This window comes from Calonectris borealis, chromosome 9 (assembly GCF_964195595.1).
Source record: "Calonectris borealis chromosome 9, bCalBor7.hap1.2, whole genome shotgun sequence".
Classification (NCBI taxonomy): Eukaryota; Metazoa; Chordata; class Aves; order Procellariiformes; family Procellariidae; genus Calonectris; species Calonectris borealis.
The window spans coordinates 2,842,312-2,870,287 of NC_134320.1; the positions used below are offsets into that span (position 1 = coordinate 2,842,312).

Consider the following 27,976-nt stretch of genomic DNA (forward strand, 5'->3'; position numbering starts at 1 on the left):
CTGATGACATCAAATCTCTGGATTGCGGATACGCTGCAGCTAGGTCACTTGGTCTGTGCAATGTGTATTCCTCAAACACCCTAATCCACTCCCTTTTTACGGGGTCTTTATTTTCTTCATCCTTATGAAAGTGTGCTGTGACAAGAGCCAGATTGCCTGTTAATACGAGGAGGCAGAGAATCAGTGCCAGTACATCACAAGGACAGTGTTTTCATAACAAATACTTTCTAGCACTCAGAAGAAAGAGGGGGCAGCCAATTTTGAGAGTTGAACACTTTCGCTTGCCGCCCTCACTTCTGAAGTGCAGCTTTTCCAAAGTCCCAGCGGCTTTTCAAAGCCAAAACAGTATCTCAACTAAAGAGGAAACGGAGATTGGGAAGAGTCGATGCATTTTCACGGTGGTCTGTCGGAGAGCTTCCCTGCGCAAAGGCAAAAGTGATTAACAATGGGGCTGAGGAAATCTCGGGCTGCGTGTCAGGCAGCTGCCCGGTTGTATGCAGGGTCCGAGGACAAGGCAGACGCCAGGGCCACCCGAAGATGGCAGCGCCCAGCCGGCCGCCCCCCCTTCTCGGGCCTCCCGGCCAGGAGGGGAGCCTGCTTACCAGGACCCCCGAGCCGCCAGCGGGCTGGGCCACCCGGAGGCCCGTCATCCGTTTCAGCCCCTGCCGCGCTCTCCCGGAAACCGAGCGGCGGCGGGCAGCGAGGCCGGGGCTGGGCGCCGCCTCGCCCCGGGGCTCCGGGCCAGGGGCTCCGGGCCAGGGCCGCGCGCAGGCGCCGTTGCCGCCGCCGGTGCCGCCGGCTGGCTCGCGACATGGCGGCGCTGCGCGTGCTGCGGCGGGCGGCGGGGGCGCCGCTGTGCCGGGCCGCCTCGGGGGGCCGCCCGCCCTCCGTGCCCGAGCGCATCGAGGAGAAGCGCCGCGCCGCGCTGCTCGGCGGCGGCCAGGGCCGCATCGACGCGCAGCACAAGCGGGTGAGCCGCGGGGAGAAGAGCGCCTTCCCGGTTCCCCCACGGCGGGGCCCCGGCCCGGCCGTCCCGCCGCCGCCGCCGGGCTCCGTAGCGGGGCTCTGCGGCTTCGCGACAGGCAGCTCGTAGTAGCTGGGTAGGGGAGGGGTAGTCACAGCGGCCCCCAGCCTCCGGCCCGGGACCCGCTTTCTGCAGGGCAGGCACGGCTCGGACGGCCTCCCGCGGTCAGAGGCGGAAATCGCTGGAGTACTGGAGACCCGGGGCGGCTTTGCGTTTCCGTTGCAGAGGCCCTTTTGCGGGGGAGCTTTGCTGAAGCGGCATTACTTGTTACTCCAGGCAGAAAAAAGAATAATTCATTTACGTCAGCTTTGTCACCAGATTGCCTATAATGCATGTGTGTGAGGGGTAGCGTAGACAAAAGTTGCAACTTGTGCTTATCATGTGATGGTAAGTTCTAGGTTGCTTAACACTTCGGTGGGCTTGGAGGCATACTGTCCGGCACAGTTTCATCTTTTACGCTGCTATTGCAAATCTAAGCTGATCTGAGAGATGAGAGCAAAGAGCTAGAAGAGTGGAAATAAAGCAGAGGAAAAGACGGATGGGAGGGATGACAACAGCTGGATTTTTAGTCTCTTGCCTCTCTTGTTCAGAATTTAGGCAGTGCTGAGGGGGGTGACAACATAGTTTTCCTATTTCTGTTTATTGTAGCTTGCTGGGATGTCTTTTCAGTTTAGTGCAAGGACCTAGTGGTACCACGATGGCTTGTAGGCATCAAGGAGATAGTGAAGACTACATGAATGATCAGTTCGCCCATCAGTAGTTTCCCTCCCGCAGTTATACAACATCTGAAAAGAGTTACAGGCTCACTGAGTTACATATAGGACACTGACATACCAATATGCAAGCATTTCTGCATGTCTGGGGGCCCCAAACATCTTATGTCATGTTTTACATAAATTAAATCTATGACTTACATTAGTCTTTCCTGCATTTGTTGATTTTCATGAACTTTTTGACGGACTGGTCAGAAGTTTTGTAGAGAAGCCGAGCTGTGTTTTACTGTCGGTGGGGTCACACCATCCCCTAAAGAAGACAACCCAGGTGCCCTGACCTTTGTAGACAGATGCTTACCTGGGTTGGAAATAACAAATTTGTTTGGAAGGTTAAGATAAAAAGAACTTTTCAATCATTTATTACTGCATGGCATCATTGGTATGAGCAAGGGACATGCATATCTGGTCGATTTATTATGTTCTTTGCCCTTACTCTACTTTTGCCTATACCAGTGTCCAACAGAAAAAACAACAAAAGGATTTTGTCAGAAGATCCCTGCAGGCTGTCATATTTCCTTTTTCCTCTCATTTGCTGCAGCCAAATATCGAGCGTGGTGAATTGAGCCTTGAACTGTTGGTAAAGACTGGTTTAGCTGTAGAAGGGTTCCATGTTTAAGAATAGAACAAAGGCCTTAATAGCGGCATTTAAATGTGTAGGCAAAAATAGCTGGGGTGCTATTATATCTTGTTGAAAAGACTCTGAGAATGTTTCCTTTATCTTGTGGTAATGCTGCTCCAATAGTCAGCCTTCTTTTCAAAGTCTGGCTTGCATTATGTTTGTTTTTAAGGAGGATAATCACTTTATAGGCTATTTCCAGCTTTGGGGGCATGCAGTTGCTTAATGGGCCAAATGCAGCAGATCAAGTGAGGCTATGTTTGATTAAACTACATCTGCTGGTGGTCAGTAAACAGAGCCAGAACCACCTGATGGCTATATTAATTGTTGCTCCATTTCAGGGAAAGCTGACAGCAAGAGAACGAATTCTTCTGCTGTTGGACCCCGACAGTTTTGATGAATATGACATGTTTGTGGAACACAGGTGTTCTGACTTTGGGATGGACTCTAATAAGAATAAGGTATTTTTATTTCATATAACTCCTGTTCCTTTGTCCTCGCTGTTTAGCCAGCCAGCTGGTTGAAAATAGGCTCTTCTGTTCACATGTAATTTCTTTTATTTGTTCCGTTTTCTTCCCTTTTTGTTTTGCAAATTTCCTTTTATTACTCTCAGTTTCCACTTAACAGCTTACATGGTTTACTTTTCCATTGTCTAAACTTGATACCTTTTTTATAAGATCACCTGTTTGGTTCAAATACCTCTCTGGATATTGTCTTAGATCTGTATTTTAAATAATAGGCGAGGCTGCAGAGCTTTGTTGTTACAACTTTGTCAATCAAGTCAGATGATGAAGAACAAATACGGGTGGATACTTCTGCCTCCCTACAGATAACGTTAGAGTTATGGGATGAAATAAATCCGTATTTATGCCTACCAAACTGTAGAGTCATAAAATCCTTTAGAGCCTTAAAATCGGATATGTTTGGAAATTCAAGCCTTCATACTGGTCTGTCAGCAAGTTGCAATCTGCTTGTGTATGCAGTTTTCAGATATACAGCCATGTATCTTAAACCAACATGGTACATGAGGTTCATCACGTCGAAGAAGAATCTATGGCTCCCCAGAGTCTCTCACCACAGCATTGATGCCTGATAAATTACTAGATGGGAAAAGTAGTTTGTTGCGATTTAGTACAAAAAGGACCAATGAACATGCTGGGAGGTGTAGGTGGCTAGTGCAGATGTGCCTGTTCAATGTGAATCTTCCTATAGCAAAAGGCCCCTATTTGCTGTGGAGTATTCTGGTTTGGGGTGTGGTGAGAAGCTGCTCCGTATGTGCCACTGCCCCATCCTGCGTACAACAACTACAACTTCTGTTTATGCATTTATTAAACCAGTTCATCAGTTTTCAGTCCTTCAAGTTGCAGGGCTGCATCCTATGGATGAGGGAAGGATCAGCAGGCTTCCACCATGAGCAGCTGGGGCATTGGGAACTGGCAAAGGTGAAGGATTTGTTTTCGTTCAAGTAGCCAGGAGACTGATGGGACTTGGTGCTGGGAAGGATGTTGTGTTAGACCTTCTCCCCTCTCAATGAGTGTGGGAGCAAATGTCTTGTCTTCTCTAAGTAATTTTTTTTACTCTGTTCCCTAGCAAACTCGGGAAACAAATAACGGCTGTGTTGCCTCTCATCATGCTACTCAACGCTGCATCCCACAGTGCTGATAACAAATTGCTGTTTCTGAAGATATGAGGAGCAGCAGTCTTGAGAGTGACAAGAGGGTTAATTTTTTCCTTGTCCTTCAGAATTCACCTTTCAGTGAGCTGCAGATTGTGTTTACAGAGCACAGTTTCACAACAGATGACCTAACTGTGGCCAGTGAGCTGGAATATTAGTTTAGCATTGAATTTCTCTGAGTTCCTGGAACTTTCTGAAGGTAGGGTAAGACTTGTACCCACATCCAGGCCACTCTGCAGGCTGCTTGGGCTTTTAGGAATCATCTGCATGAGACAGTGGCTGGAACTACAGGTGTGTTTCCTGCTGTTCTGTGTGCCAAGAACCATGGGTTGGTAGCAGTGCTGTCTGTGCAGCCTGAGAAAAGTCCCCAGACCAGTATGACCTTTCTGAGAACAGATCACCTTGAGCATAAATGGCCCTTAGAGTGGGCCCTGCATGATATACTCTTTTTTTTTTTTTTTTTTTTTTTGTAATACCAAACAGCAAAAGGCATTTAAATGCCTGGAATTCCTTTATGACAGCCCAGTAAAGTTCCTTTTCTACTGTTGTCTTGAAAGACTTCTATATATTTCTTTTACTAAAAAGTGAGACAACATAGATCAGCAGATTTTAAGATTCACAGGCTACATTTCCTCTTCCAGCTCTTTCTTCTTCCCTTACTTACAGGGTGAAAAATGGAACAGGTCAAGTTGAAGTATTTGAGGTGACTGTAATTATTTTTTTTTTGACCTTTCCAGGGTTGTTTTTTTCCCTGTATCAACACCTCAGGACAGGTTTGTGCGCTGTGTCCATTCTTTCAAAAACATCAGGTGGTCCTAATAAAAGGTACATCCTGTCTCTAAGGACATGATTTGCCTTAACTCCAAATGTGCTGAAATTTGAAGGGAAACTGCAAAATTCACTAATCTTTACACTAATACACAACTAATATGTGATATTACCTCTAGTTTTCATTTCCAGGGCTGGGGGAAATCTTTGTGGAGCCCCCACTGCAAACATGAAAGACCAGTCCTCTTGGAGAATCAGTCTTTGCTTTGACTTAGTACTCAGTATAAGTTTGTGGGGTTTTTAGTGGACGTCGTTGCTGCTTTGATTTTTTTAATTATTATTTGTAATGAATTTATTAATTTTTCAATGCAGTATCCTGGAGACAGTGTGGTGACTGGCCGTGGACGGATTAATGGGAGACTGGCGTATGTTTTCAGTCAGGTATGGTTTTGCTTGTTGTTTTTTAAATAGCATGAACTTACCCTTTAAATAAATTCACAATAGCTCCGTGTGGCCATGTGGTAATGTACCTGTTGACCTTCTACCAGTAAGCATAAGATAGATATAACATCCTGTGGGAGGAAGCAGGGCACCTTCAGACATGAAGCAGCAAAAAAGCATTTCTAAAAACTTTGTTGGGTGATAGATGCAGTTCTGACAAGGGTGAGATGAAAAGAGTGAAGAATGCAGAGCCACCGGGAATGTTTTGAAAAAAACAAACTGTTATTACTTCAGTGTACTATCACTGGATATTGATATGCTGAGAGACTGGAGGGGTCCCCCAAAAACATGTTTTTGATAACACAGAAGTAAATTAATGGAGAAATCACTAAGCACTGTGTGCTTAAAGCAGTTGCAAGCTTTGACTCTGTCCCTGCAGTTGGATGTGTGTGGATGAGCTCCTGCAGGCGTGTGGAGACCTGCAAGTGTCAGTGGAGGGCTTTGTGACTTCTGAGAACCATCTTCTGGGTTTCAAGCTGCAGAACGGGGGCTGTTTGCTGGAAATGTCAACTGGAATTGCAATGAGTGGAATTCATGAGAGAGGGCACTTGAGCAACCTTGAATTGTTTCTGAGGTTCGAACTCTTTGATTAGTTGAAGGGATTGTGATAGATAGCATATAAATAGATAGATAAGATATACTTTTTATGTTAAAATATACTTCTTTTATTAAAATAAAAATATTTTAGAGGAAACACCACAGGTAGAGATTTATCTTGGTTAGTCTTAACACAGTGAAAGAAAGGCTTTCTTTCAGATCATTGGTAACTGTTTCTCTGTTCTGGGCCACAAAATAGCCTTTGTTCAATTTGCTATCATGGCCAAAATGATTGTTGCTGTGTGACGTTGGAGCAAGTTGTACACCCTGCCTTTTTGTCTTGGATACATAGTTCTTCCAAGGAAGGGCAGTGTTATGTGGGCCTGAACATAAGACAGGAGCTGAACAGAGACCTTAATTTTAGAACAACACAAGTAGAGGGCAGTTTTTATATTAAAAGAATTTAAATGTGCCCCTTCATGATACACCTCTTTTTTTATATATATATATATATATTTTTTTGTATTTAAAGACCTTTTTCCCCTCCAAATCGATCTGCCACCGGAGATGTTCCTTCCTTTTCGGTTCAACTGCTAGTCATAGTCATGCTGTTCTCTGTCCACACAGTTTTTAGGACTTCTTTGAGAGTGGGAATGCATCAGTGAAGCTCACCAGAAGTTGGCTCTGGGCTCTATTGGTGCCAGTAGGTGTCAATATACCCTTTCTCTTATGGATCAGTCCCAGGGCCTCGTGTTGCTTGTTCAAGATCTTACTGCTCAGGCTTACTGTAGCACCAACAGGCAGTTTTGGCTGACGTAGTCCCTACAGCACCCATAAAAGAATAATCGGCTCTTGGGGCATAACTCATGAATATAGAACAATGCCGTATTTTCAGTTTTTTATTTCTGCCTGTTTGCAGGCATATCTTACTGCTGCTTCTTGCAGTGGGGCCCTCCTCACAGGTGAAATTTCTCCAGACTACTCCAGTATTGGTAATGTCCATGAAAGAAGAACATAGGTTTGTAGAAAGAGAGAATGTTTCTGTGAAGAAAAAAAAAGCGAATGGGACATAGTAAGTTTGTGATTTTAACATAGAATCCACTGGCAGATGCATATAAAAGATCTTTTTACTTGTAAAGAAAGCTTGCATTGAACAGGATTGATCTGCAGGCTGCAGTAAGGGAGTCAGGTTGTTTTGGAGCAGCATACCAAATATAGAGCATTGTAGGATTATACTGTTTACTTGCAACGTTTTACGACATTTTACTGAAATGATTCTTTCCCTAATACGAAAATTTGTTTTCCCTCCAGGATTTTACTGTATTTGGAGGTAGTTTATCTGGAGCTCATGCCCAGAAGATCTGCAAGGTAATATTTCACAGGAGAAAATAAACCAAAAAATTGTCAGCATTTTTTTTTCCAATGTGTTGTGTTAATGACTTTGGAGAAGATGATTTGTGACTGACTTTAGTGGACTCTGGCGTATGTCATGGTAACCTGAAAATGCCTGCCTCCTCACGTCAGTTAAGTTGTGAAGGCACAGGTGAGCAGAGAAGTCCCCTTTGGAAGCTTTTGAAATATAAGAGAGTTTTTCCAAGTAATACACACTTTGTATAAATTAAGGTTCCTTTTCTACTGTGCTACAAAAGACGAGAGACTTGCAAAGTACAAATATAAATTAACTAGCCATTGTCTACTGGAGGAATGTGAAATGACTTGGGAGAAACTTTCCTATAAACAGTGCTATGTGGAAGTCTGTAATATTTATAAAAATCAAATGTAACAAGTAAACAATCTGAAGATAAACAATTTTACAACTTGGAGGTCACCTTGATACTCAGAGCTTCTGTTATCAGGCACTTGTGGCTATTTATTCCCATTTTTCTGCTTGTCTCACTGGAAGAGCTGGTGTTTGAATCCCAGGGGTGGAGAGGACAAGAACTTTTTCATGCATGAGTGTTCAGTGGTGTGGGCTGGTGAAAACTTCCTGAATTTTCTTGCTATGGAATCAGAAACAAGGTTTTTGGTGCGCTAGGCCTTTGCTCCTGATGGAAGTACTACTTTTTGGCATAGGCTCCTCAGCAGTGAGAAGGTATAAATCTAGAAAACATGAAGGCTTTGGGCTGGATAATAACTACTTGGCTTTACCAAGTCCTGATATTGGGAAAGACTCGATATTATCCTTTCATACTGGAGCTTTGCAGTGTCTCTTTATGTTGGGGAGGGATGTAACGGTACTGGAATATTGGGATGCTTTCTACTGTTTTTTTGATCTCTTATTTCTAAAGAAGCAGGGAGAGTGCTGGTAGCAGAACTAGAAAAAAATGTTAGTCCTTCCTAGTTGGTACTGTTCTTGGTTGGCATCAATGTCAATGGTAGGCTCCAAAGTTTGAAGGCTCTGGATGCATCAGTTGCTTTGCGGCTCAGAGTCTTTGAGGCTGCAGCCTGGGCAGTGGAGAGCTCAAAAGAGACTGGCTGGGTAGTGTGGTATCTGTCTCACTTCTCCGAGTTCTTATTGGGCTGAATTCTGGGAAGCAGAAATGCGTTCCGAGAGAGACAACCTTGGCTCCTGCAGACCTTATTGGTGGCTTAAGGGACGTAAAATGTCATGAAACATGGCGGTGAAGTTGTTCTCCCTTGGCTGGAGTTCCCTGGAGATCTGCCACTTTGGTGGTAATCATTTCCTATTTGGGATTTTTTCCTGGAGTTGCAGAGAGGTAGCAATATTTGGCATCTTGCAGCAAAGCTCCAGGCTAGGCAGGTCTGGGCTACAGATTGCCTGTTACTTTTGCAGAAGAGCCTTGTGGTCTTTCAGACCACATTAAATGCCTGTAATGGTTTCCCTGAAGCAGTAGAGATTCAGTGTGGCTCTTCTGAGAGTAATATGTGCCCACTTGTGGTGGAGAACACTTTAAAGCCTATGTGTGCATCTGTGATGTCAAGTTTCAAGACAATTGTTGAGTCCATGAGATGAAGAAAAGTGTTTCTGAGAATGAATCCTGAAATGTTCCCTACAAATACTGGTATGGCAAAAAAATGTCTGGTCTCAAATACATGAACATATTTTCAGTAGTCTGAATGTGCATATTGATGTGTGTTGTAGGAAGAACTTCAGTGTCTGGAAAAGCCTTGAAATAAATAATTATTCTGTATATAAGGCCCTGGAAAATAGCAAAATGTGCGAGTGAAATTGTTTCACTCACCTGTCCTGGTAGGGTGACAGGCTTTCTAGGAAGAAGCAATAAATGTCAGCCCAACTACTTTTAATAAGGCATTTGATAATGCCTTGTGTAACATTCACATAAGCAAACAAGGCCACTCGTGGCTCACAGAGCCTCTGTTTGCAATCCACAGATGCTTTTTAAATGTGGGATTGTATTTAAGTTGTAAAGTCATTTTGTGTATCTGCCACTGTGATATTCCAACTTTTAAATGGATGTCCAGACACAAAGCATGAAGAACCCCTGTTTTACATTGAATGACTGCAAGTAGGAACAAAGCCACTTTAGAACTCTCCAGAGAGTTATCACTGATTCATGTTCAGGCAGGAATTTTGGTACTGCTGGGATACTATTGATTTGAATGGGACTGAGTATGCTTACTGTGTTTCTAAGCAATATAAAATTCAAGGTTGATGCTGCAAGCACTCTGAAAGACAGGACTGAAGTTTTAAAAATCTTACTAAGTTAAAGATTGTCTGAAATAAGATATAATTCTGTAACAATGACAGAAAGGGCTAATACCAGGCAGGGAAAAGTAACTTTGAAATTCAAAATGGGGATTGACAGACAATATGTAGTTCTACAGAAAATTATTTAGGAGTTAAAGCAGATCTTAATGTTAAAGCAGATCTTAACGTAATATGCCAGTGCTGTAGCGTTACGAAAACTGCAAATATTTTACTGGAATGTAATAAGCAGGAATATTTTATGTAAGGAATGTAAGGAATTTAATCCTCCCACTTAAGCCTCTGCTGGAGTATTGCGTATGATCTTGAGGCAAATAACCAAAATGATCAGAGGGCTAGAAAATAGGATGTAGAAAGAACAGTGTGACTGAATTGATGGTGCTTAGTCTAGAAACTAAGGGAAATATGAAGGCTGAAGGGAGATTGGAGGTACTTGAATGTTTATGAAGTCAGAGGCAAGGAAGTAGTTACTTGCTCTCCCTGTCTACTATATATCAAGAAAGAAGTAATGTTTCTAAATTTCCAGAGGAAAGATTCAGTTTAGTCTTCTCAAAGAACTTCTAAGGATAATCAAGCATTAGAATATACTGCTTAGGGAGATTACACAATCACCACTTCAATAAACTTTTAAGATCAAATTAGGCATGTGTGAGGGAGTGTTTAAGGTGCAGTTGAGACCTCTTATGAACAGAGGGAGATTGGACCTCCCCAGTCCAAACTCCTGTGATTGTGTCACTTAGCACAGGATTTGGATAATGCTGTGTGAGTATGGAGATGCACAGCTAGTAAGGCAGATAAATATTAAAGGTCGTGAGAGGCATTTAAATGTGTATCTTTTAGCCTCCAGACTGAATGAGTCAAAACGTGATGCCCCAGTAAGCGGTTAGTGACCTGTGATAGTTAATACTAAAGGAGAAGCTGAGCACTATGTAGGCAGTTCAAATTCTGGCATGTACGGATTTTTTTCTGGGGGATATACATTTTGGAGGTTGGTTGCTTTGGGATTTTAGCTTAGCTAGGTCAATAATGAGGAGTTTGTATTCATCACCAGGTCATGGATCAAGCTGCCATGGTTGGAGCACCCGTGATTGGGCTGAATGACTCTGGAGGAGCCCGTATCCAGGAGGGAGTGGAGTCCTTGGCTGGCTATGCAGATATATTTTTGGTAAGTAGGCTGCTGGACGACCAGGAAGCTTGGCATCCACAAAGATGGACGAAGTCTTTCTTTACTTAATTCGGTGTTTGTAAGTAAACTTTTAGGTTATCGTCATCCTATTTCAGCCAGTGTTACCTGGTGGATAAAGCAGCATATATGAGGGCTTGCGAGACCTGGACTGTCCTCTTGGTTCTCTTCTTGGCTTTGGGCAAATTACTGTACCTTTTAGTTCCATTTACCCATTTGTTAAATAAGGATAATGCTGAGCCTTGTAAAACACTGTGATCCAATGAAAAGCTCTGTAGGAGTTGCGCTGTATAGTGACCTTCGTCTTAAGAATGAAAGAATAGGCAGTTTACTTAAACAGTTGTTTTAGGGTTTTCTTTCAGTTAACTTTCTGATTCACACTAATGTACAGATTGCCTGTCTTGGGATGTAATTTGTCTCGAGTGTTTATCTGAGACAGGTGGGCGTGCTGTAGTTCAGAGGGTGTTTTGTTAGGTGACTGATGGTTGTGATCCACCACCAGCTGTCCCCATGTCTCCTCTGACATACAGACATCTTAAGAACTTCACACAGCAGATTTGTTTTCAGTAGGGCTGATAAAAGGTGAAAGATTTCCACTGCAGAAAGAGGGACTTAAAGTAAATCAAACACTATGCACATGAAGAAAACTTGAGAAACTCGGATCAGAAGCACCAAGTGCCTGTTCTGTCAAGATGGTAGGTCAGTGGGGAAAAAAAAGTTTGAGGAAAAAAAAAAGGAAAGAAAAGAAGATGCAAATCAGAGGTTCAAAGAACAGTATGCAGTACAATGGAACCTGTTAACCTTACTGTTTGGGGACATGTAGTACTGATTGGACTGGTGAAAGTTTTATATTTCTACAATATTTTTGTGGCTAACGCAAGAATTTTTCCTCTAGATAGACTACTGATTTTTTTTTTTTTCTTCACTGAAATGACGTTATTTTATATGCCTACAAAACACACAGTTTTAAAGTAAGTGCACAAAACATAAACATGATTGTGCTTTCAGTAGGAATGTGATCAGATGGGATGACAAGTCAGATGCTAACAGTCTTTTGGATTAGTGTGATCTGGGATGATGCAGTTGAACAGTTACAGAAGCCAATTGTAATCCAGTTGAGCAATGAGCAATGAAAACATTTTTTTGGACAACATGCCATCCATATTGGTGGACACCAATAATTCACCACGTAAATTTAATTGCATAAAACTCAAGCCAGTGCAGGAATCTGATTTTAAATGAATCTCTGCCACAGCTGGTTAGTACAGCTTACTCCTACCTCTGAGCGATAGCGTACCTGTATGTTCAAATTTCAGGTACATACACTTCTCACCACTCCAGGCTCAGTGAAGTTTTTGCCCCTGCAGCATCTGTTGAGGTCGCACATTCCATCTTCCTTTGCAGTCATTGCATGGTGTATGAAATCAAATGTATGGGAACAGGAAGAAGCAAAACAGTAGCAACAAAATTATCTTGGTTCTATTTGCATCAAGACATTCTGTCCAGATATTTGTCTCCCAGTAAATAAAGCAAGCTGTCCTCTCCTGTTTGTGATTGTGAATTCTTGCAGAATCTGTGCATAGACTTAAAGATGTACTTTTTTGGTAAAACTAGATGTCTGTCTGTTCTGTTGCAGAGGAATGTTCTGTGTTCTGGGGTAGTTCCACAGATCTCCCTCATTATGGGTCCTTGTGCTGGTGGAGCTGTGTATTCACCTGCTTTAACTGATTTCACATTCATGGTGAAGGTAAGGGTGGAGTATATCCTGACCTGCTGCTGGTAACATTGATCAAACACAAACTGACCCCACATGAAGGTTGTTTTTTTTTTTTGAGATGGTCTCCTGCTTTGGATTAAGCTTATTTTTAATGAAAACTCAAGAAAGACTTTCCCAAATAACTTGTGGATAATTGCGTTTTCTGTGGATTTTTAATATAATGCATTAAGGATTTTTAAGAAATTTGTCCCTATGTTCTACTGTTTCCTTATTTTGGGGAAAGTCTCTAGAGACTGTGGCTTTTCCTTAGGTGCTTTTGCAGCTTGGGTCTAGCATTTACTGTGTGGTTTTGCTTTTTTCCCTCCCCCAGGATACATCCTATCTATTCATCACTGGCCCGGATGTAGTTAAATCTGTTACCAATGAAGATGTCACTCAGGAGCAGCTTGGGGGTGCAAAGACGCACACTGCTGTATCCGGTGAGAGCTGGGTAGTTTACTTAACATACTAATCATTCTTCAAAGTAAATGACATAGTTGTTCTAGCTAAACAGCTGATTGTCCAACACAGATTTTTGTACTCATGGGTGTCACTTGAGTCTAAGTGATAAAACTCTATTTAAGCACAGGATCTCACTCTGTATAGGGCTCTCTTGCTGGTCCTTTTTAGTAATGGAAAACAAAGTAAGAAAAGTGGGAGTGTGGGAGAATTCTGGGATTTGGAAGAGAAAGTGGCAAACCCACAGAAGATTCTAGAAGTGGGAAGGTTGTCGGAGGGCAGGACTTAGCAAAGCGGGCTTGGGGTGGTGTGGGTTTTTCTGTTTATTGTCCAGAAATTTGCATGGGTTGAAAGATTTTTAACAATCCCTTGTTTGCTTGATTGATTGAACATGATTCTTAACTATAAACCAAGTGGCAATGTGAAATTAAGTGCTTTTTTCTTTTCCTCTCTGGGAAAACTTGGTGACTAATGAATCTTCTTGAGGCTCAAAATGACTGTGAGATCTCAAATTCTATCTGAACTGAGCTGGTGATGAACCAAAACCACACACATAGACAACTGCTCAGATCCAGCATTTATAAAAGAACTTGTAGTCCAAAGCTTGCGTGCAGCACAGTAACCCGGATTGAATTCCAGAAGGCTGGGATACAGCGAGGTCTGTGACAGCTGATAAACCAGTTTACATTATTTAAAATACGAGATCAACAATCCAGACCTGTTAAGGAGGAAGTCTGATACAGCCACACATTTTCTAAATATTTGTAGCTGGCCAAATTTGGTGGCTTAAAACTCCCGATTGTCAGTAGCTTGGGTTAAAAATTTCTTGCTGTTACTTCTTTGTATTTTTATTGCTACATACTTGAAAATGAAACCTTGCAAAATAATTTCAATAGTGACTTAACTGTTTCTTTCCAGGAGTCGCGCACAGAGCCTTTGAGAACGACATAGATGCTTTACTTAATCTCCGAGAGTTCTTTAATTATTTACCTCTTAGCAACCGTGATCCAGCTCCAGTCTGTGAATGCCATGATCCCAGGTAAGAGGGGACTGTCTCTGTCCACTGAATTTCATGGCTTCTCTGGCTCAAGGAGTGTAAAGAAATGAGTGTTTTGTGCCTGGGATCTTGGCTGATAATTCTGCATTTCGGTGTGTGAATATGGGAAGTGTTTCAACATGCATGTAGATGTACATACGTGCTCACTGATAGATTTAATTTTTTTTATTTTCTGAAAGCAGTGTTATGCAGGCTGTGTACAGAATATGAGAAGTAATCTCTGTACAGATGGGCTGTCACAGTCCCTTGAAATAAGCGAGTGAGGCAGAAGACAGCACAATGAACAGAAGTGGGGAGAACTTGCCCTGCTTTGTCAGTTATTGTCTGTTGGGTAAGTTCTGTTTGTTAAGGTTAGAGATGGGGAAGCAACAAGGAGGCAAAGGAGGCAGAAAGTTTTATGTATTAGGTACTTGTGTATCAGGCTCGTTGTGTAGTTGGCAACGTAACAAAGGAAGGACTTGAGTCATTTCAAGAGGGGAAAAACGGCGACTGTCTGGATTTTTATCAGAGAATTTTTGCAAGAGATAGAGGGACAGCCAGGGAGCCAGCACGGGACTGTTTGAGTAGACAGCCTTGCTAGTAGTGTTAAAGACAGAGAATGTCAAGGAGTAAAAGCATTTTGACCTGAGATCCAGTTGCACCCCCAGTTCAGCCCTTTCTGTAGGGAACCCGTAAGAGGTTGTCGCTCACTCCTGTATGGGAGCTGCTCCTGAATTTGTTCCTTTCAGTTCTACAGATGTGTGTGATCTATGTCTTGTGGTTCTTACATGCGTGAAGATTTTAACATGTGAGTAGGGAAGGTTATCTTCTCTTCATGCTTCACTGTTCTTTGCAATGTCTTTGAAACAGTTTGGGAGGTTTTTTTGGATCGATTTTACAAATCGCTGCTTTGGTACCTGAAATAGAGTGTTCACTATTAGAGAAATGAATTTGCCAATTGCTTTTAGAGAATGGTCAGGCAGATCAATTAGTTACTGCTCCTAATTTTTTCTAACATGTTGATCTTCAGGGGTTTATTAAACTGGAAGACTGTTCTGGTTTGATAGTGACAAAGCAAAGCAAATCTCTTATATTATTTGGTATATTTGGAGGATTATCTCTGAGGTTATCATGTTCTTTCTAAGCATTCAACAAGTCATACTGGGATAATTACCCTCTAGACTTGAATGTGATATTTTAATTTCATTACAGAAACAACAGTCTGGTTTTTTTAATCAATGTATCTCATAATAGGCAGTTTATTTTCTTGTGAGAAGCTGTCAGTTACGTTGTAGCTACTAACATAAAAGAAATTAGTTTTTTTTTCTTAAGGGAGACAATCTTTTACGTAGCACCAGATACATTATTAGAGGATCACAGTATAATAAATGCTCAATAATTTCTACTAAGAACTTCAATTTAGTAGTCTTTGTACATGTGAAGACAGCTCTATTTGTTAAATTTGCCTGTTTTTATAGCAGCATCACCAGTATTTCTCCCATTTGTGGTCTTAATGCTTACATTGGTAATATTTCATCTGGACATACTGACATCTTAACAGACTCCTTTTGTTTTGAATTGATGTGTTTGATCCTTACCGCTGCTCCAGTCAAAGCCCATTCCTCCAGAGCAATTTATTTCTTGTTGCATCATTTTCACACCGCAAAAAAATTGCCACAAATAATGCAAATTAAATGTAACATACTTTTGTCTTCATTGTTAAGTCCAGAAACTGGTGGGTTTTTTTGTTTTGTTTTGTTTGTTGTTTTTTTCTCTAGGTGGGTAGGTTCTTTGTGGTGTTGAAAAATGTCAATCTTGGTTGCTGAAACTTCTGTCGGTTGGAGTTTTTGACATCAGTGGCCTGGGTTCTAAAGAGTTAGAAGGTTCCTTATAGTACCAAGTTGACTAATGGTGAATACATCCTCTGCCTTTGAAGGGTGTCTAGTTCATTGCATTTGGTATATTGTATGGTGTGATTTTACCTTTATGTGTCCTTGAGTATAAACAAATTTCGTTTCCTTTAGAGCCTGAAGTATGCATACAGATTTCTGGAGGAGGTTATTATCAATTCTTGGTAAACGGAGTACAGTTTTCCTTTTGTATCGAATGAAAACTAATATAGATTTGGGTGAGAGTGTCTCAAGCTGTCGCAGGCTTCAGATGACTGCTTTGATGATGAGCAGCAGTTCCTTCCTGATAAGTGGGATCTGTCAGAAACACAGTTCTCAACCTCTTAAGTCCAGTGACTCTACTAGCAAGCTCCAGATGTCCTTTATCTGTGATAATTTGAAGGAGATTTTGAAACTTTTGATATCCTGGGTAATGTCTTCGTTTTGATGGTGGTTATTCATTTTAATGCCGTTATAATTTCCCTCTGTAGTCTACAGCACTGTGAATTTATGGAAGCAATAATTTCATTTTTCCACTTTCCTTATCCTTTGGGATACCACAGGTAATGGACAGAACTTAGAGCACATTCATATCTACTCTATGGACAAGAAAAAAATTTACATTCTTCTGTAGCTTGGGGTTTAGTACGTTAAAATTGGTTGCTTTCATCAGATTAAGGTTTCGTTATATCATTTTATGGAAATATTTGCATGCAATACTCTTAATCATGTGGGAAAAATACTTGGAAGTGTTGCTGTCAGTTTTACTCTGTTAATAGATGTATCTCTTACTCCCTGGGCAAGGAGTTGTGCCTCTCTAGTCCTGTGTATGTGAAGGAGCACAGAGGCAGCCCTGGGGCTTACATTATTGGTTTTTGCCTGATTTTGACAAACTGCAGATCACTTCCTTCAGTTTTAAATTGGGTGTCTAGAGCCTTGTGTTGTCTTGTTTTAAATGTACTAAATCACAGCATTGTTAAAAGAGTCATTCAATAAGAACTCCACAGAAACACCATTTATAACAAATATAGATCAGTATTTTTATGGAATAGCACAAATATAATACTCCCTGAAGTCTCCTCAGTGATGACTCATAAAAACGGACACCCCGCATTGGGACTGTGAATGAATCCAAAGACCCGGTGAATGCTAACATCTGTAGGTCCGTAATGCAGCTAATACGGTCAAAGATTGAGGTAACTGATAGTGTCAGCTGCTAACAGGGGGGCAGCATTTTTGTTAAATGTAAAGCTCCACGTGAAGCCATCACTGTTGAGTTAAGCAGAGTAACAGCAGAGATTCTTTAAACACAGCCATTAAACTGAAGAAGCTGGGACCGGATGTGTTTTCCCCACTCATGAATCTCTCCTTGTTTGGTGGCAGGGAAAATAAGTATGGAAGAGTTTCCTACGGTTAAGTGTATTTAAAATCACAGGTGCACAACATGGGCAGGGAAAGGATCAGAGTTGTAAATGTGCAGCTCCTAAACTTTGTGTGCACAGTAGATCCAGGTATATGACAGGAAACCTTGCTCCGCCGTTGGGAGAAACCACTTTGCCCATCCAGCTGTAAGGACTGGAGCCGCTGGCTAAGCAGGCTCTTCTGCCCCTGCCGCTGACAGTTGTTCTACCAAACCCTTTTCCCCATCGCTGACTTGTGCCCAAACGCAGTGTCCAACATGCCTCCAGTGCCCCCTGCAGACTGTAGGATTTGCCTGCCTCTCGCGTTCCCCGCTGATACTCGGCATGTGTAATACTAGGCTCCTCGAGTCAGAGAGGAGAAACGGTATTTCCAGGAGTTGGTTTCATGAGCAGAGGTTCCTATGGAACAGATGTCTCCTTCAGGAAGAGATCGGTCAGGCTTTTGTCCTCCTGAGCGTGAGGGCTCGGTGGCCTGAGGCACAACTGGCTGAGACGAAGAGGCCTGTTTCTTCTCCCCATATCTGAGAAGCAGTTTCCAAGAAGTCTCAGAGAGGTAGACTTGTTTGCCCTAGTTTTTTGTCTTGGTATTCATCTGATCTGTAAATATTGTTGCTCACACTTACTTACTTTCTGCAGTGACCGTTTGGTTCCTGAGCTGGACACAGTTGTCCCAATTGAATCTACTAAAGCCTACGATATGCTGGATATCATACACTCCGTAAGTCTGCTAGTGTGAACACTGTTAATATGGATATATTATATTCTGTGTGTAAATAATTGAAAGAAACCAATAGAATGGCACTGAAGATACTTTTTTTTTTTTTTAAGTCTGCAGAAAAAAAGATTTTAGCAGATGAAAGGAATCCTAACATTTGTTTTCAGGATACATCTTCTTATTGCTGCAAGCATAACTGTACAGACAAAAGATGCTGTAATTCAGTTTTCTCTCTGGGCTCAAAACAACCCCCCACTTTGAGTTCTATCTTTTGCCCCCCTCCCTCCGCCTTATTACAACTGTCTTGAATTCTATCACTTTTTTATAAAAGGTGATAAACTACATAGAGTGCATTCAAAGATTTACCCTTCTCCATTTATTCTAAGAGACAGTCACGTACACGGACAGTACAGGAATATATTTTTTTAATTTCAAGTCAAGCACTCAGAAGCTTGGGAACTCCAACATTAAAGTTTCATTAAGTGAGGCAGATCTCCTGGGAGGGTGGCAGGGAAGGAAACATCTTACTATTTTTTAAAAAAACTCTGAAAGCCAGTATTGCAATGTATAAATAATGGAGGCTTTATTAAAGCAGCATAGGCAATGCTGATAATTCTCTTGCCTAACTTCGAGTACTTCACTTCTCCAGTTGTAACAACTTATTACATGATAAATACTTGGGCAGAGAACATGGTTGTAAGAGAAGTTTTATCACATGTAACTGTTACAGCCCCCTGTAGAGCACCCTGAGAGTCCAAATTTTGAATATTAAAATTTCTAGGTGCTGCTTCTACCACTCAGATGTTGAATGGCAGATGACCCAGGGTTCTGAAGTGGGTGATGAAGCTAGAAATAACTCCATTTCACAGGCAGCGTATACAAATGGTGGTGGTGGGAGTTCAGCTGTGCTTGTAAGACCTTTACAAATTTCTCTCTTTTGCTATTTTATTTGACTCTCTCTCCCCATATGCTGATTCAGCTAACATGTTTCAGTTTGCAACTGGCTGCATTTAGACTCATTTTAGTGAAGAAAGCAAGCTCAGGGTATGTTTTTAATCTCTGGATTCTTCCATTCTGAATTTCAGTACTACCTGTTCCAAGTTAAAAGGTGGCATTTAAAAAACAGCTAAGTGAATTAGGAGGAAAAAAAAATCCCTCCCACAGACTTCGAGAAGTATTAAGGAAGGAAATAAACCTACTTTAATAATACTTGTATTTTTCACAACTTTTCATTTTCCTCAGTCTCAGAAGTGACTGGCAAACTGCAGTCTCTATAGGCAAAGTTGTCATAAACAGTTGAAAACAAGGAATTCTAGTAGAAAACACTAGGCAGCCGTGTATAGGTGTCGCTACTGCTCCACGTATAATTATGATCTCCTTTGAACATGTGAATTTTGATGCTGCGTTATACACCAGTGGATGTCACTTTGCAGAGCACAGACTGGAACTTCAACCCCAGGGAGAAGTGCAGCTACCAAGGATTCGCGGTTCCAGATAGACACATTTGATGTAGCGCGTGTATTCCTCTAGTGCAGATAAAAGCGTTTCTCCATTCTCTACTGTATGCACCGTCGGTGACTTTGGGGCAGATGTACACAGCAGAGCATGCTATATTGGCCTCGGTTAACGAAGCGCTCTGAACTTGCAAAGAAATAGAGTATATATTAAACATGTCAGGGAGAGTTTCTGAGCTCCACAAAGTACTATTTGCTTTTTATCACTGGAAATTGTTCTTTAAAAGTGTAGTCTGCCAATAATTAAATTGCGAGAAAGAAGTTCTTAACATCTGATTTGAAGTTTTAATTTGTTATGAGCTAGGAAAAAAGGCTCACTGCAGAGGAAATGTCATAAAGATGTTCTCTGATGGAATGCTTAAGTGGCAGTTTTGATAACAAGTGCAGCACTAGTAACTTCTTGGAATGAAGGCTGCAAAGACGACTGAAAGGTTTCTTTCTTCCTTTTTTTTTTTTTTTTTAATTCTGCAAATTCTGAAATGTTTTAAAAGTTCTGATACTATCATAACTGATTTTGTGTTTGCCTGTGTATATAAACATACATATACATATATGTCTTCATAAGGGCTCTGCCTAACTCTCACCCTTGCAGATTGCTGATGAAAGGGAATTCTTCGAGATCATGCCTTCCTATGCCAGAAACATTGTTGTTGGATTTGCCAGGATGAATGGACGCACTGTTGGGATAGTGGGCAACCAACCCAAAGTAGCATCAGGTTAGAATTGGCTGTACGAGTCCGATGTGAAAGTTTTTAACAGTGTTTGTGCCTCCTCTCTGTTTTGTCTTTTTTTTTGCATGCTTTGTAAGGCTGGCTGGCTAGGAGATGAACTGTTTATGTTCTGTATGGTCCTCCACTCATTCTCACTATGTTTTTCTACCACTTTGTCTTGAATCTCATTGTAATGCAGCTGTGACATGTTAAAACTAACTGAAAAACAGTTAATTTCTTCAGTTGGATCAACAAGGTGATCTTGCTCACAGGTAACTAAATGATTGCTGTAGAGGACTGGTAGAAGCACATAAGCAGGGTGAGTAGAAGACCTATTCAGCAGCAGCCTGCAATTAACTGGGTTAAGCATAATACGGAAACTACATTCTTACAGCATTAAAACACCTAAAACTCTTCTGTAGTGTAAGATAACTTTTTTTTTTTTGCTATAGCTAGAAAAATGCAATGCTTTCAGACACACAAGTGTGGGGCTCTTGACCTCAAATAATTTGGACATAGCTACAACACGTAGCTATAGCTAAGCTCATCCTTAGGTTTTTAACTGTCAAGGGATTTTGCTTTCCTTCCTAACTAGGTAATTTCTGAAGTGACTTTCACTAATCAGGACTTTTTGTTTCGCTCCTTGTTTTTGAGGTTTGTGCCTTTTTGTTTGGGAAAATCGGATGACCCAGTATAATGTTTTATTTTTTTGATAACCTTTACAAGATATGACTATCAAGATACTAGATAGTCAGCAGGTTTTAATATTACTTTAGTCTTCATTCGATATTCTCCATTTTAACAAACACTTTTAATGTTTCAGATAGATGCTCTTATACAAAATGCGTTTAGGTTTAATGTAATAGCACATAATATAATTCTAAATGGCACTGAAACAGAACATGAATACTTTGCAGCGTGTTTACCAAAAATGCTGCTCTTTATTAAAATACTAGTCGACCTTTTTTTTTTTTAATTTTTTTTTAAATGGAGACCTCTCTAACCTTTCAATATGATTGATCTGAAAAAACATCAATAAAGAGAAAATTACAGAAAAATACTTTGAATTACAAGAATACCATTTAAACTGCTACTTTTTGGGATAGAAAGCCTCTACGCACAGTGGTCAGAAAAACGAAATAAGTGTCTGTTGAATGTAGCTTGTACTCTAATCTTAGTTCTAAACCAGCAAAACTTCATGGCAGATTACATGTTATCTACAGATAAGCTTTTGTTTTGTTTTGTTTTAAGAAGACAATACAGCTAAAATAGACTGTGATTTTGACGTTGCCTTGAATTACTGCCGTTAGCAGATCATTGGACTGGTTGCAACACCTTACCCTGTTTTCTTAACTTTAGGGTGCTTAGACATAAATTCTTCTGTGAAGGGAGCCCGCTTTGTTCGTTTCTGTGATGCTTTCAACATACCTCTGATTACTTTTGTGGATGTTCCTGGATTTTTGCCAGGTATGCTTTGCCATTATATTTCAGCTAGTTGCGGGGGTGGGTGGTGTTAAAAACCCATTTTAAAAACTCTGTGAGAAGACCTTTACTGTAGTGGACTTAAATAAGCCAGGTTTTAAAATGCCACTTTTGGGGACAGAAACTCTGTAATCTAAGTACAGTAGTCATCACAAAAGAATATTGAAATATGCAAGAAATTGCAGAAAAATGAAGTACGTGCCTAACTGTGCCACTAATATTGCTATCAGTGTGTTCTGAGATCACAAAGCTTTGCTGGGCTTCACTGAGGAGAGGGCCAGTTCATGCAGTAAAAGTGTTTAGCAGTCCGATAGCGATGCTGGGATGACCCGTTTGCCAGGGCCAAGCGTGGGTATATCACGCTCTGGAAAGCTATGTCCTACTGTCTGGAATCCCAGCACAATTGCAACGCTGTTGACTGTGGCCTGCCTAAGAAAAAAACTGCATTCCCTGGAGATGCTGCCCTTATAAACGGTATGGAAGTTACACTGTTTTCTTTATTATAATGAGACTCCATGTCCCTTTAAATGCTTAGCTGCTTTATTTAGATACTGTTTTATTTCTATGCCTGTATGCTGGATAGCGTGGTACCAGAAGGCCCTGCAAAGACTGTGGCTTCCTGAGAGGCGGTGGAGAGCAGTCCAACACATGGTTTGTTAGCCCTCTGCTCAGGATTACATGAGAGCGCAGCACTGCTCATTCTCCTGTGGTCATGAGTGGCAGTTGAGGGCACCATGAAGATGCATTCCAACAAAATCTGCTCAGCACTGGAGTTACTGAACTGGTATCGGCCCATGTTGCTATCCAAGCTTTGCTGCAGCAAGAGAAACAGTCTGCCTCATCCGCCAGCTTCATCTGCTGTACTTAATGCCCAAATGTGTAAAGGATGAAGCTATAGGGGGAAAAAAGTATGTCCTTGGTTGCCATTGATTCAGTTACACACAAACCCCCTCCCTGTATCTTGGAAAGCTTAGGTTCTTTCATGCTCCAAGGCATTTTTTTAAGGTAAAAAGGAAAGGTCTGAGATTAGACAGCATAGGCTGTATGAGTAGTTAATGTTAAAATGACCTGTTAGAAAACAGCTTGTGAGAGGAATATAAATGTTATACTGATAAACAGCATTAAGTCTTTCATACAATTGAATCTAAGGTTAAAACTGTTGTATAAACCAAGGTTTACCTCAAGGCCTCTACAGCTATCAAAGCATCAAAATGTCACTAGTCAACATTCCATTCTTATTTTAATACAATGTATTTTGCATGTTTTAACAGTAAGGCAATACAGAAGGCGTTAACAGAACCTTCCTCTTCCCTCTTGCCCTCTCTCCTTTCTTTCCTGCTGTAGACATACCCTCCTCCTCTGACGTGGACCGAGAAGCAGCTTAGTTCACTTCAGGGGCCACTACAGGAATCTAGATTTGGACAGTTGCTGAGAATTCAAGAACAAAGCTATTTCCATATAGCCAATGAAAAGTAGTAACTTAATATTGCATAATAGGATGTTGGTTTAAAAGCAGATAAATGGAAGATAAATAAAAATAGAGAAGGGTAAAGAGAGGAGATTAGAGGCTTGATAGTGATCCTAAACTGTTGAGTTTGGCAAGATGAGTACATTAGCATTAGAAATTTCCGATTAAGTAAATTCTGAGGGCATTGATCACCTCGTTTCTCTGTTCAGGAGGGAAGAAGAAGGAATTTGTCACACCGGCTCACAGAGGTGTACAAAACATCTCACAGTATTAGGGACCCAAACACTTTAAATAGCCCCTAATGTAATAGGTGTGCACAGAGATGACATTTAAGGCATTCATATCCTGCAGCTGGATAAAAACACGTATTTAAAACAAGTTTGGGCCTGAATCTACAGCCAGAAAAGAGTTTATGTTAATTGGCCATGGATGACAGTGTAAATAGTTCAAATAACAGTTGAATTGAACTTAGACTTGAAGCATTTTAAGTAACTGGCTACTCTGTTCTAAGTGTGAATTAGAAACTAAGGCTGTGACTAGATTATAGGGTCTGTGAGTGCCTCCCAGCTTCTGGGTCTAGGTTGAGCGTCCCAGCTGTGTTCAGACTGCTTCTTGGGGTAAGAAGACGTGGCTGTTCTGATTTCTGCTGCTGGGAAGGTCTGCAGGCTTGACAAGTCCCACTGGCTGGAGGGAAATGCAAGAACCAAAAGTGAATTGCAGTTGAGAACAGGCATTTGTAAGTGTAGGCATAAATTACTAGATAGTCAAATTGCACTTGAGAGGAAGCATTAAAGTCAAGCCACCAAACAGATTACCAAGTAAGTTATTAAAAAAAAAAAATTCTCACAAAAGAATTTTGACTTAAAATCTTACTTTTTTTTTTTAAATCCATTAAAAAAATCCCAAAGTACTCGTAAGAGGTTATCTCAGGCACTGAGGGTAAAAGACAATAGGTGGATAAACTGCTAGAGAGTAATTGTAGAGTTGTTATATCCAGTGGTCTGAAATTCAGAAATCCTGGAAATAAGGTACATGGGATTGCCGTTTCCAAGTCAAGTTCCGCTAGGCTTGTGTTTGGGACAGAACTGTGTCGGACACCCTATAAAATGGATGGCTTGCATTCGTATCTGCTGCATATGATCATTCTCCAGAACCACCTGCTGTGAGAATCCTTACGGAGGAATTCATGCTCTGTCTTTTAAGCTCCATCATCTTGGGCTTGCTTGAAGGAAGACTAGAGTAGGTCCTTGATATGGTAGCCAAGCTGCCTTTCAGTATGGTCTAGAAAAAAGGGGGTTTGGAAGAGTGGATTTCTGGGGAAGTGAATCTAGGTTGCAGTTTTTTTCACTGTTAGTCACATTTGGAGTCTTGAAAATGATGTAACTGTATTTTGTTCTTAGGAAGATACCATCTGGTGAGTGTTATGGTTCTGTGACCTTGTATACAAATATACGCTGCTTTTGGCGAGAGATTTTTCGTAGTTGCTTAGCATCTTATGGAGAACATTCCCTGGATTTTACCTTCTCCTGGATATTAACATGGCTCTGGTTGTCGTTAGGTTTGCTGCCAGTAATGGATGATGACAATTGCCAAACTGCATATGGGGTTTTTGTGAATTCCCTGGAGTGAAAAAAATTACTTGTCATTTGTAGGTACAGCTCAGGAGTATGGTGGAATCATACGTCATGGTGCAAAACTACTGTTTGCCTTTGCAGAAGCAACTGTGCCTAAAATTACTATCATCACCAGAAAGGTAAGTTGGCACAATTCCATGGTGCTCTTTCAGAGTTCCTGTTTTCACTGGTAGCAATTTTAGTTACGCGAAGCTTCGTCCATCTGTCCCATTTCTGCTATCTATCGTTATCACATCTCTATTTGTCCCATCTGGTAACACTTCTTCATGTCACGTTACAAGAGGCCATTTCTTCTATTCTCAGTTCCTTCATTCCTTTTGTCTCTTCATTTCTGTGAAATCGCGTATTTCTGCTCTTTGCTTTCTCCCTGGAATGCCTTCAGTCAGGTATTTGTCCTCTGTCACCCAGCTTGTCTCACTGAGGACATGCCATCTGTCTGCACACAGCAAATCCTTGCGATCTTCTTTCTCTGTTCTTGCCACTGCAGTCTCCTTTTCCAAAACCAGTCCTGATGATTGCATCTTTCTTCTGCTGTGTCTGCAGATTTAACGCTCGTGTGGATTCTCTTCTTCCGCATACTTTTGCTATAGTCTAATTAATTTTCTTCGTTTCTCTTTTTCTAGAAGGTACCTGACACCATGCTGCCATAAGCTCCGGGGACCTTCTGGGTCCTAAAAGGCTTAGCTTTTTCCTTGCTGGTCTGCCCCTTCTGCTTGTTTTTCTGATAGGCTTTTGACTTATCATGACAAAAAAGAAAAAAAAACTTTCCGTCTTTCTGTCCCTTCTGTGATTCTTCTGAATATTACCATCCTTCACTTCCCAAGCTTGCAGCCTTGCTGTAGTTTTCAGTAATGCCTTGAAACAGACTCTACTGCAGTTTGCTCTGCAGTTCTGCAGTCTCTGTTCATCACTGCTGTCTGGACCTCTTCCAGTACCAGAGTGGAGCACTGCAGAGTCCGAGTGCTGCATTCCCTGGCCAGGAAATTCCAGAAGCACGCCGACTGGTTTGTTTGTGTGCACGTGCAGGGTGCAGGTTGAGGCCTGGTCTTCCAGGTGTACGCAGATTCCTCTTTATCTGCCATCAAGAATGGTCTTAGTTATCAACAGCCCCCATTCTTGCTCTTTTGTGGTTCTAGTTGAAGAGACATTTAGTCTTAGGAGATGATTGGTGTAGCAAAACGGAGATGCTCATGCTCTCTTTCAGGTAAAATTTAGCCCCACTTGCTTGTCTTTGGAATACTAGAAGCTGCAAAAGAATGTAGGCTATTGCCACTGCGAGGTCACTTCACACACTAATTAATCCCTTGGTTTTTGTTGCAGGCCTATGGGGGCGCCTACGATGTGATGAGTTCAAAGCATTTAAGAGGAGATGCAAATTACGCCTGGCCTACTGCAGAGGTGGCAGTGATGGGTGCAAAGGTAAATCCAGGCTGACTCTCACACTGCTGTGCAGCAGCCATCAACGCCTTTACAGCGGCACAGAGGCGGCCTAGCGAGATGAAGACAACTGGCATTTTCCCTGAAGCAGCTTACCTGAATGCACATTTGTACGCTGTGGTGGGAGGAAGAGGCTTTCCTCTGTACGGACCGAATTACTGTCGCTGACCTGGACTTTATCTTTCTAGGGTGCTGTCCAGATCATTTTCAGAGGAAAAGAGGCAGATGCAGAGGCAGAATATGTGGATAAGTTTGCAAACCCCTTTCCCGCAGCCATGAGAGGTATGGTTATCTCACACATTGTGCTCCCTGTTTGAGTTTGCCCGTTGCACGTAGATAAACTTGTAGCTGTTGAGTAAGTTATTCAGGCAAAACATTTGTATCAGAGTCAGAAAGGTGATGCTTACCCATAGGTTGTGCATGTGAAGGAAAAACGCATCTAGACACAAAACACATCTTCAGATGGAAAGAGACTGGTGAGATGTGGGGACTGCACTGACAAGTGTATTTTCAATTTTGTAGATATTAGAAAGCATCTCAAAAGCCTTTTCCTTACAAGTGTTTTGACAATCTATTTGACAGTCCTAGATGCAGACCAGTGACCTTGAGAAAGGGTCAGAGTTTAGTTCAGTTCAGTGCTGTTCCCCAGGACTCTCGAGTAAATTTTGCCACTGTTTTTACTTCTGAATTTTACTTCTAGCTTTGCAGCATTAACTGTGCTCTAGAAGGCAGTTCTGTAGATTCTGGAGTCAGCGCTCTCTGTTTCCAGTTATGCTGGCTTACCCTGTTGATTGGTTTTGTACTTCATTTAAATCCTGTTAATAGTGCCATAGAGCTGGGAAGGCTTAGCCAAGCTGTTTTCCACCACAACCAATACGTACAGTATTGCTCCCTCTGGTTTTTCAGCAGACTATCTATTACTGCTGTTTGAGCCAGAAAAAACCCCAGACTCCTGCACGTGCAAAGTCAAGGGATGTCTCTTCTAATTAACGCTTCTGAGCCTTTAAATCAGACCAATAGTAGTAGATGGAAGGAGATGGTATGTCTAAAACTTTGCAGTAACAGGTGCAGTACTCAGTGAGTAAAGCCCCCTCCTTAACATTTTTCGGCTTGCTAACTTTTGCAAAAATTAAAAAAGCAAATGTTTCTAATTTAGAAACTATGGACACAGGAATATTTCCTTTTCAGGCTATTCAAAATTATTTTCTTAAGTTAATTTGTAACTTGTGAACTGTTTATTCCAAATATTGTTTTGATTTTGCTAATTTACATTACCACCTAGATACAAAAGGCTGAGAGGCAAACTCTTCATGGTTGGTCAGGGGTTTTTTTGTTGTGTTTTTTTTTTTACAGGGTTTGTTGATGATATTATCCAACCTTCAACCACCCGCATGCGCATCTGCCATGACCTAGACGTGCTGGCTAGTAAAACACAGTCCAATCCCTGGAAGAAACATGCTAATATCCCACTGTGAGGGTGAGGAGGGGCTTGGCCGTGCTGGAAGACATGGCAGTATTCTGAACACAAATGCTCTCTGTTTAAGTGGAGGTGTACTTTACAACGGAAATATTTCTTTTCATTTTGATTTCGCTAATGACCATCAATAAATCGTAGTACGTATCTCATTTAACTTGGGGTCTTATCAGTTCATCTCTATAAACCCTTTTTGGTGAGTTAATAATCACCACA

At 41.5% G+C, this 27,976-nt stretch overlaps 1 protein-coding gene across 2 annotated transcripts; it reads left to right on the plus strand.

The window, feature by feature from the left end:
* Positions 1 to 791: 791 nt before the first annotated feature.
* PCCB (propionyl-CoA carboxylase subunit beta) lies at positions 792 to 27,917 on the plus strand. Of its 2 annotated transcripts, XM_075157940.1 has the most exons (15): positions 792 to 970; positions 2,755 to 2,874; positions 5,229 to 5,297; positions 7,206 to 7,262; positions 10,634 to 10,747; positions 12,402 to 12,512; positions 12,853 to 12,961; positions 13,899 to 14,019; positions 17,963 to 18,044; positions 20,148 to 20,271; positions 21,625 to 21,732; positions 24,868 to 24,968; positions 26,170 to 26,268; positions 26,475 to 26,568; positions 27,640 to 27,917. In XM_075157940.1, exons 1-15 carry the CDS (start codon positions 812 to 814, stop codon positions 27,759 to 27,761), a joined length of 1,590 nt encoding a protein of 529 aa, XP_075014041.1. In that variant the 5' UTR covers positions 792 to 811; the 3' UTR covers positions 27,762 to 27,917. The 2 variants fall into 2 exon arrangements, with proteins under 2 accessions (XP_075014041.1, XP_075014042.1); XM_075157941.1 differs by lacking the exon at positions 7,206 to 7,262 and having other exon boundaries at positions 798 to 970.
* Positions 27,918 to 27,976: the final 59 nt, after the last annotated feature.

Bases quoted from the DNA above. Each gene is read 5' to 3' on its own strand.
- PCCB (XM_075157940.1), top strand. From the start codon at position 812: ATGGCGGCGCTGCGCGTGCTGCGGCGGGCGGCGGGGGCGCCGCTGTGC. The intron at 5,298-7,205 runs GTATGGTTTTGC...TTTTCCCTCCAG, and splicing joins TGGCGTATGTTTTCAGTCAG to GATTTTACTGTATTTGGAGG. The intron at 14,020-17,962 runs GTAAGAGGGGAC...TACTTTCTGCAG, and splicing joins TGTGAATGCCATGATCCCAG to TGACCGTTTGGTTCCTGAGC.